Source organism: Volvox carteri, assembly GCF_000143455.1.
Source record: "Volvox carteri f. nagariensis unplaced genomic scaffold VOLCAscaffold_46, whole genome shotgun sequence".
Classification (NCBI taxonomy): domain Eukaryota; kingdom Viridiplantae; phylum Chlorophyta; class Chlorophyceae; order Chlamydomonadales; family Volvocaceae; genus Volvox; species Volvox carteri.
The window spans coordinates 941,181-950,418 of record NW_003307589.1 but is presented as its reverse complement, the minus strand read 5'-3'; the positions used below and the strand labels follow the sequence as shown (position 1 = coordinate 950,418).

Below are 9,238 nucleotides of genomic sequence, written 5' to 3'. Positions count from 1 at the left end.
ATGGCGGACTGATTGACGGACGGACTGACGGACTGACAGACTGACTGACTGACTGTTTGACTGACTGACTGCCGCAGTTGCGCCATTGGCTGGCCCCGGGGCCCCGCCCCCGCCTACCTCCCCGAGCTGCACCAACTGGTGCTAACGGCCATGGCTCCGGAACCATCCGCAAGACCATCGGCGGCGCAGGTGTGTGTGTATGTATGTGTGTATGTACATGTGTATGTGTGTGTCTCTGTGTGTGTATGTGTGCGTGTGTGTTTGCATGTATGTGTGCGTGTGTGTTTGCATGTGTGTGTGCGTGTGTGTATGTATGTATATGCTACAAGTATCTGACCACCGGCCTGACACCGGGCCAGGGACTGCTGCCCAGCCCCAACGGAAAGACCGCCTAAGGTCTCTCTCCAGCGGACGTGTGTGTGTGCGCGAGAGGGGGCCCTCTGGCCCCCCTTCTTAAGCAGCCCAGAGCCGCAGGTCCGCTAGCTCCGCTCTCCTCCCCCCCCCACGGGGCTAAGCGGTGTCGCACGCCCTCCCCCCCTTCCTCTCCCAGCCCTACGGTTGTGTGTGTGTATTACATGGTTGGGGGTGCGTGACCCCATACCTGTAAAACTACCAATACGAGCCGAAGGCCCAAGAGCAATACTTCAACGCCAAAAAACCACGGAGAAAAGGAAACACCGCACTATCAGCGCAGGCTAGCGCCCAAAGGGGATAATTGAGTTGCGGCTACTGGCTGTAGGCGGCAACACAGGCGCCCGTCCACCCACCACCGATATAATGGGATGGTCGGGGCCCACGCTGTCCCGTGTCTGTGTTGGGGGCCCCCCGAGGGGGGAGACGGCGAATGAGCGGCGCCTGAACTTGACCCTCTGTCGCCACCATTACTGCTCCTGCCACTGCTGCTTTTGTAGCCAGCTGCTGCTACAGCCTTCTGATGGCATCTGTGCTCTGCTGTAGCTAGGCAGATATTCTCACGTCAGGTAGTTTCATACTTTTGCCCGCGGACTAGCTATCTCCCTGCCGCATAACGCCTATAACCCTGCTGTAATACCCTCTTTGTACGGCGCATGACTCGCGGATCTCGTACAGCACACATCTTTATTCATTCACCTACCACCACCACCACCTGCCCCCAATGCACACCCTAACTCCCGCCGACATACATACTCCCCAACAACCCACCGGTCCTGAGCTCTTCCCAAAATAAAACCCTTCCACTACCCCCCCGGCCACCCACTTCCCCCCGCCCCTCCCTCCGGTGGTCAACAACCCAACTCAGTTGGCGGAGATGGCTGCGGCTCTAGCGCTGAGGGGCCTGTCGGACCCAGCGCACCAACAGCCAGTCGGCGCTACGGGGCCAAACAGGCCATGAGGTGTCGTACAGTGCCGTACATCTTAGTAACTGCGGTTTCCTCAATAAAATGCATCTATATGTGGCCGCAAAAGAGTGTAAGAGTGTGAGGTACCGAGTAGACAGGGGGGGGCACCCACCCTGGGTGATTGATTGGCCGCGAGGGTGGTCACGAGTGCGTCTGTTGTTGGCCACAGGAGGCCGCCAAAATCCCTCGGAAAATGGTTGAACTGCAGTGCATTACGTTGCAATACGATGCAGTGCAGTACAGTGCGGGATTTAGTTGTGGAACTCGGGCGATCTACTTTCACGCAGCAGCATACACAGCAGCGCGTTTTTTTGCGGTACATGGCCGACATGACCACGGAAAAAGGGGAAGACTTCCGCGTTACCAGTTACGACACTCTTGCATTTCGCGCCCTCGGCTGCTCCCGCTTCGTGTGTTTCATTCGGAGGCCCCATAGCTGCTGGTGTGCATTCACACAAAAGACATGCAGCTCATGCTCGATTTACTCGACATGCGGTCACAAAGCCAGCGGTAGGTACGCGACGGCACGCTCTGGCGGCCATTAGACCTGTTCGTTAGCTTACACAGTTCCCAACAACCTTAGTATCTGAAGTGCATGCGCACCTGGTGCAGTGGCCTATACATAGGCAACATGGCCCCAATGTGTGAGCGAGCCAAACCACTAGGCGCGGCGCCTCACCACGAGGAGAAGCTCCCATCCCACAGTTCAGATACGGTGGGAATCCCCGGTGGGTCGACCCAATTGGGTGTTAGCACACACACGTCCGCCTCGCATTGAGCTGCTTAGAGAACTCCCCCAGAATATCACCGATAGGCAGCTTAACGGTAACACAATGCACAAGCAAATCTCTGAAGGCCCTGAAGGCGCGCACTGGGGCTATAACGCCCATAATGCCCAGGAAGGCATTTCCGTGACCGGGCAGGTTTAAGTTAAACCGTTTAACCGCTACAACTATTTCGCAACGTACGGCATACGGCGGCCCTCATTACTCACTGCTCCTTCTTTCCAGTCTTCCTTCACGTCGGCGATGAGAGGCCATGAAACACCCAAACGGCCCTAACAGCCGATGTCAATCAGAGAGCCAACAACAACATCATCATAAACAACCACCACATCAACAGCAGCAGCAGCACCGCACGGACATTGCCCCCGCCGATGATTTGCGTCCGTGCTTTCTCATTTGCAGGTTGGGTCCAGGGTCCAGGAAGGGACCTGCTGCGGCTTCCACCTAGCTGCTTCTCTCCGCCCCCTATCTCTACCGCCACTCTGCACCAGACACAAACAACACAAATAGCATCCGTGCACCGCTATATCCCCCTCATGTACCTTGCTTGCATGTGCGGCATCGACAGGTGGTCGTGGTGGTGGTAGTGCGAGAGCCGTCGTGGCCTAGGGTTGCAAAGGTTGCAAGCACGCATCCACCTTGGGACGTTCTTCACTTCAGACGGGGAGAGGGAAGTGGGCCGCAGGGCCCGACCCCCGCCGACCACCGCCATGACGGCACACGGCCTGGCTGCGGATGGTATAGCTCAAATACCGTAGGCCGATGCAGCCAAAGCCAATTCAAAAATTTAAAACAACATTTCCCGGATTTTCGCTCCGTGGACGGTAATACGTCTGCCCTAAACCCCTACACCAGCATCATCGTCAAGCTGTGATACGTCTGCCTGGATGCCGTCCCCTTCGTAATACCAGCATCTAACTCAATCTTAATGGCAGTTGATTAAAATCACTATGAGACGCGATGTATTGGGCATGTATTTGCAGTGAATTCACCGCAAGAAAGCTATCGCCATCCCAGCAGCTGAGCAGCACCTGCCAGCCGCAACCGTTGCCGTCCTATCCTAGATGACGTCCCGGACCTATAGGTATGTCTATATATATGTATGTATGCATGTATGTGACGTATGTATATATGTACTGCATGGCATGCGGTATCGCTCACGTGGCCTTGTACGGCAACCACTCTAAGGGCACCCCAGCAATAATATCACTCTGCTGACTGCTGGGGACTGCTAGTAGGAGCCGTGCCACCTCCCACCACAGCCTTTGACCTGCTATCTAAGGACTATCTACTTGCTGCAGGACTATCCACTGTCTACTATCTATCTACCACTCGAAGATGAAATACAGCTCCATATAAAGCACACAATCACTCACCTCATGTGGCTACTGAGGAAATACGCAGTGTAATGCTTCCTATGACCGAGATATGTGCTATAGCCGAGCACATAAGTGCGACTCCCCTAATCATGGCGCACCTTTGCTCTCTTTGCGATAGTGCCACACTTTTTTGCGCAGCGCGACAAAGCAGCGCATCCACACGCCGTTGACATTCGCTGAAGCCACCAGATTCAACTCTCTCACAGCCTGAGGACCGGGAATGCCTATCTCTCATCTCGCTCAGCACCGCCGCCGCAGAAATCCCGGCAGCATCCTAAACCGTGCGCTCCGAAACCTACTTGCAAAGTCATTGTAAAGTCGCTCACCGAGCACGTGCATATGCACATACGGAGACACTTCCTCCCTCCTTTCTCAGCTCGTCACAACTCAAAGGCGCTAAGAGGATGCAGCCGGACTGGAAAGGAAAAAAAGAAAGGAGGTCGGGGAGGCAACTTGACTGATTAGTTGGACCACCTCACCAGGTCGGGTCTGGCGGGTCACTTGGTGGCGCGTTTAGGTTTCAGGCTTGTTGATCCATTCTGCTGTAGGACATTTACCCCTCCTGCCTTGCCTGCCTGCATATCCTTAGTAATGCCCTGTCAAACTTGGATAGGTGGTTAGTTTATGGCAGTTAAAACTGTTCCTCGTTCGTTATTACTTCCGCCACGCCTCCGCTCATGGCCCGTTTGCCCACACCAACTGAGACTGCAAAACCCAGCTGCAGCAGCTCCTGACAGTTCTGAACCAACGTAGGTCCCGAAGTTGCCAAATTAAGCAACTGCTCCGCCAGCCAGCCGCCGCAACCGCCACAAGTGCCGCCGTACCGTCACCACATAGCCACCGGCGGAATGGAGGTGCGTGTGCGTCCCGTGCCGCGGCGGTTCATGGAACACGGAATGGGGCGGAAAGGCGGTTAGGGCAGTGACGGGGGCGGTATCATCACTATTCGATTTATGTGGCTAGGCGTCAAGTATTCATGCCTCCCCTTATGTTTGGCTCTAGAACCCGTAACCTTCATCCCTGTGTAAACGCTTGAGGTCTAATACCGCGAGTTCGTGAAGACGTTTAAGCTCTAACAGCAACCACAGAAGAAAAAAGCGTGGTAGCTCGAAAGGCAGCTAACTAACTAACTAACTAACTAACTGGCATCTTACGGGCTACTGAGCGCACGCGATACTTGCACAACACGTGTATACGGCACGTGCGGCAGGCAATCCTCTCACCACTTTGGAGCTTGTTACGAAATCGTGTTCGAAGTCCAGGTGTGCGAGCATGTCGGAGGTAGTGTGCAAGTTCAGCAGGAACCACATCACCGAGGCACCGGCCAGAGTGCACCGCAGCCGCTCCCGGAGGCGGCGACGTAAAGCCGCCGGCGCGTCGTGACCCAGCACCGCCTCCGCGGCTGCCATGGTGGCGGTGTTCATAATGATACTCTGGTTTCGGAGGGCAGGATCGCGGTGGGGGCAGCGTCAGGGGCCCCAGCACCGCAACCACCGCAACCACCACGGGGCTGTGACTACTAGACTACTAGTCAGCGAGGCCGCGGCTATATACCCCAAGAGTATGTGCATCGGCATCGCCCCAGCATTAGCATTAGCATTGGCGGCGGCGCAGGTGGGGGTGAACAACGTCGCTGAGGTCAAATCGAGTAACGGACGGATGCTGCTACACAAGATATTGGCGTGGGGAGGGAGGAGGGCCTGGAATCTGAGTCTCCGGCAGCAGTGTGCAGGAAAACACCTCCGTCCCCAGACACCCCCCCAACACACACACACACACATATATCGTCCATTGAACTATGCTCGTCAAATATAGAGCTGTTACCTAATGTAGCTCGGCCGCGATGGGATTTGAGAATCTGGCCAACCTGAAATTTTGAAAGTAGCACGCTGCCGCCCACGTCAAGCAAGTTTTCTGCCATGTGTAGGATGGAGCAGCCGCTCATGGACGCTGTAGAGGCCAACCCAGGCAGGCCCGCCGCCGCCGCCGCCCCCGTTGCCGCCGCCGCTGCTGCCGCCGTGTGCGACACCGCCGCCGCTGTCGACGTCGCCGCCGCAACGCCTGCAGCAAACGCAGCGTGGTGCTTCCGGTGGTAGTGAGGGTGCAGCTCGTCCTTCCGTCCAATAAAATCATCATTTCCACCACTTCCACCACCACCATCATCCTGCTTTTGTTCTTCGGGCCCTTGTGCCCGGTGCAGTTCAGCTGCGTCGCCGCCCGCGTCCGCCGCCATGTCCCTCGCTGTCGTCAGATCCGCGGGGGGTATTCCGACAGGCTCCGTTACCAGAACGTTCTCCCAGTCCACTTCCAAGGACAGCGGCGCTTCTTCTACCTCCGTCGCCCCGTCCGTACATTCCGCTGCATCTGCGCTGGCCCAGGGGCCGGATCGCGATTTGGCTGTAGTAGCACTAGGCTGCGCCGCCGTCAAAGAGGCCAACGTGAAGGCGGGCATCAGCGGCCCAGCGGGGAGCGGGCCCATGCCGCGCGGTGTGGCGGGGCAGGCGCGGCGCTGTCGGGAGGTGATGCTGCGGAACAGACTGCGCAGACCTGGCGCCTGCTGTGTGACAGTTGCCTGGGTGGAAATACAGGCGAAGGGGGTCTTGGTGGCGGTGCCGCTGGTGGCGCCGAACGCGGTGGCGGCGGGGGCGGCGGCTGTGGGGTCGGTGGCGGGGATGTTCTTTTCCGGTGCCCCTGGCGGCTGCATGTTCAGGCTGCTCAGGAGAGCTCTTTGCGCCAACATCCACAATTCGCTCCTGTGTATGTGTAGAGGGAGGCGAAGCGGGGGTCGTTTTGTAAAGTAAAAGTAAACTAAGAGTCTTCTTTTGGAGATGTGTATGGGGTTTTATATTTTGTAGTGAGTGAATTCTGTGGTTCAAAACTACTGCAACTCATGCACAGGTGCTCGCTAGCGGCGCCAGCAGCCCACTGTGCTATGAGCGATTTACACCACGGCCGCCATGTATCCTGATTTGGCAATGACCTGGCTGGTCCGCTCACCGCGCGATGTTCCAGCTGGGAAGGTAGGACGCGACAGGGGCCGCGCCAATGCTGACGGGGCTGCACGCGGGTGCGGTGGAAGCGGCGGCGGCCTCGGGCGATCCACCATTGCTGGTGCCGGTGCTACCGCTGCTACTGCTGCTAGGAGTGTCGGAGGAGATGGTGGTGGCGCTGTTGCTGCTGTAGGCCCCAATCCGTTGGGATTCGTGCACAAGCTGTAGCGTATTGTGGCGGTCCAGGAAGAGGGGCTTAGTGCGCTCCGGCTGCTGCTCGGAAAAGGAAGGGCATACGTCCAAGTCGAGGAGGGGCCGACGGGCCACGGTCGATCGTGCCCGACCATTGGGGACCTCCAGTTCTGCACCTTCAGCTTTTACAGGCCACACTCCAGGGGATTGTTGTTGTTCAATTCCACAGGGGTCGGGTCTCCCGGGCGGGTTGCAATCTCGAGTAGGTGCATCATCGTAGCTGCTGGCATCTGCTGTCGCAGTAGTAAGCGCTGTGTGGGTGTGAGGGCCTGGAATATGTTTATGATTTGGAATCTTTTCTACATTTCGCCCAACTATCTCTGATACCCGAGCTGTGGCGAACGACATGGCTTTTACAACAGCAAGGGCCCGGCTCGCAGTTGCACGTAAAGGTATTACCAGCAGCTCAATATGACTTTACTTTAAACTATATGAGGACTCATGATATAACAGGCATTTTCAGCACTTGTCACGTACCTGCTGTATAGGGCCTACGGGGTTTCGAACCTATCGAATGCATCTTTAACGAGCTATTTTCATAAATCAGAAGCTAGTATCTTCCATACACTAGTGTACTGTCTAAAAGTGTTATTCTTAGGATTCCGGCCCTATTAAATACGTGCATTCCGCGGGTTGATCACTCCATCACCCTCATCTGGGAAGCGACAGCATGCATGAAACACCATCTTTACACGCTTAATTATAAGCAAAATGAAACAACTGTCCCAGCACAGTGTCCCGGTGTAGCCGGCAGTTCTCACGACGGACTCGGAGCCTAACATACCTTCGATCACGTTTAGGTAGTCGCCATAGGCTTTTCACTCTATTTTGTCACGCATACGGCGATGCAGCGGGTGCTGCATATTGCGTACCGACCAGGTTGGGTTTCATTTCTTCGATGTGACGCACCAAGTGCACACCTAGCTAACTGAAGATGTGCTTTAGGAAGATACATGAAAACGCGGTTTTCCTAGTCATTATGGTGCGATACATACAAGGCTAAGAAGACGTTTCGGTTTGCGTAGATACTCTTTTGGGATCTATGGGATTATCGATACAGTAACTGATGCACCTAGGATTGCGCACTTTACACAGCCGCCCTACGCTCTTCCTAACCATCACTGCCTATCCTCCGGTTTTGTGTCCCGTAAGATCGTGGAAGGTTGCGGATCAATCTTAATGCACAGTAAGACAATAGGAGATTTCTATAGTGGCAGCCATGTCGTTGACAGTTATATGTATAATAATAATAATAATCATAAGCACACAATTCATGCGCAACCGTTGGACAAGTTAACCGAAGCGAAACGGAAAGTACTGCGAACGTTTGCGTAAACCTTCCTCACAAACCTCCTTCACCACCTTGTGGCCGAAACAAGCTTCAGGAACCTGGCTTACGCATCAGGTTGACCTAGCTTACCCAGCCACACCCCTCCAGTAATATGGATCGTCGCACAGGCCCCCTCCTGCTCGACCCATGTATGTATACCTTGCAGCCGCACCAAGTGCCGCAATCGGTGCTGACTACCGGACTATTGTTGATATAGAGGATGATATTATGAAATATGCCCCTTTGTTTACTGACATGTGTACCCGGCAGCCAGCAGCGCCGTGTTGAGGCTTTCCTTTGTGAGGCAGCAGAGGTTGCGTTAACGTAACGTAACGTAACGTAATAAGAGAGAGAGAGAGAGAGTGAGAGAGACTATTCCTTGTCGAGATGGGAACATGTTCACATGTACGGCATCCGTGAACTACGCAGCGCTACACCAGAGTCGTACATTATATCAATAAGGCAACAGGAGTCAACCAGGGATTGTTAGATTGTTGACGGCCGTAATATTGTTCATGACCTCCATGATTATCATCTCACGTCAACCAAATGCACGTGCGTGTACGACGCCCCGGCGATCCACGACAGCTGTCGTACGCACCAGACACCTTCCCTCCTAGAGCAAAACATTAGGTGAAGTTGACATCTGCCCATCCGACCATTTACGACTCGTCATACCTTTCCAGGTGCTGCTGGGGTGGCGCTGCTGGGGAGGTGCTGCTGGCACCTTGATTGATTTACAAACATGTTTGTTCTCGGGGGGCCCCCGGGTATGGATTACACTCCGGATTCACTTTGGCATTGTCGAGACCTTTTACAGACTTGAGGTTCCTCACAGGGGCACACAGACACCGCCAAAAGGTCTTCGCAAGCTAGGCAAGCAAAACGCAATCGGGATCCTATACTCGGCATCCTGGCATCCTAGCATCAATTACGCGCACCCCGTATTGTACGGCATTGGCAGCAGTCAGAACAAAAGAACAAAAACCGGTAAAAGTCGAGCCGTCAAGGCAGAGGGCTGGCCTCGTAAGTGTTGTCCACAAACGGCTACGTTCACAGACAAGTTGGGTGTCGGCTTCAAGGAAGCCGGAAAAAGGGCGGGGCCCCTCTGCATCCGTACAGG

General features: G+C 55.1%; 2 protein-coding genes across 2 annotated transcripts in view; one reads left to right on the top strand and one right to left on the bottom strand.

Annotated features, from left to right (window-relative positions):
• VOLCADRAFT_118882 (uncharacterized protein) overlaps positions 1-1,372 on the top strand; it is a gene marked incomplete at both ends in the record, with an annotated part of 5,369 nt that extends 3,997 nt beyond the window's left edge. Inside the window, 2 exons of the mRNA XM_002954866.1 lie at positions 78-189; positions 1,280-1,372. Coding sequence (XP_002954912.1) covers positions 78-189; positions 1,280-1,372 — 205 coding nt within the window. The remainder of the gene's footprint in view (positions 1-77; positions 190-1,279) is intronic.
• A 374-nt stretch (positions 1,373-1,746) lies between these two features.
• On the bottom strand, positions 1,747-7,305 carry VOLCADRAFT_95765 (uncharacterized protein; the record flags this gene model as incomplete). The annotated part of the gene is made up of 7 exons (XM_002954819.1): positions 1,747-1,815; positions 1,983-1,995; positions 3,870-3,958; positions 4,767-4,976; positions 5,828-6,296; positions 6,541-7,015; positions 7,263-7,305. 7 exons carry the CDS (start codon positions 7,303-7,305, stop codon positions 1,747-1,749), a joined length of 1,368 nt encoding a protein of 455 aa, XP_002954865.1.
• Between the last annotated feature and the right edge of the window lie 1,933 nt (positions 7,306-9,238).